Here is a 405-nt window from a genome sequence, read left to right as displayed (position 1 = left end):
AAAGCTGAATGGACCGCTGCCGGCAGGGCTGCCCACCAAAGTGCCACCCATAACTACAGTAACATGCGAGGTGCACAATAAGTCCAAAACAAAGTGCTTAGAAGCGCAGTGCAAATGGGGAGGCAAAAAGGATGATGACGGCCCATGCCAAGCTAGCGACAAACAAGTTTCAGAGCAGACAAAGCAAGGTGGAAGAGATACAACAACAGGTGGAGATGTCAAGAAAGAGGATAAATGTACTGGTAAAGACGAGAAAACATGCGGCGGCACTCAGGGCTGCAAATGGGAGGGAACAGAATGCAAAGATTTCAGTCTTCTTGTAAATAACAAAATTTCTATTATTGTTTCTGTTTCTGTGAGTTTGGTAGCATTTTAGCATATTGAGGATATTTGCTCAATTTTATG

The 405-nt window shown here is 44.0% G+C and overlaps 1 pseudogene across 1 annotated transcript; it reads left to right on the top strand.

Moving 5' to 3' along the window:
• The first annotated feature begins 1 nt into the window (after position 1).
• TEOVI_000367300:pseudogene lies at positions 2-376 on the top strand (annotated as a pseudogene). The gene has a single exon. A coding segment is annotated over exon 1 (375 nt).
• The last annotated feature ends 29 nt before the right edge of the window (positions 377-405 follow it).

Source organism: Trypanosoma equiperdum, assembly GCF_001457755.1.
Source record: "Trypanosoma equiperdum strain OVI genome assembly, contig: ctg_785, whole genome shotgun sequence".
Taxonomy (NCBI): Eukaryota; Euglenozoa; class Kinetoplastea; order Trypanosomatida; family Trypanosomatidae; genus Trypanosoma; species Trypanosoma equiperdum.
The sequence above is the reverse complement of the archived record's forward strand: the minus strand, read 5'-3'. Positions and strand labels throughout refer to the sequence as shown.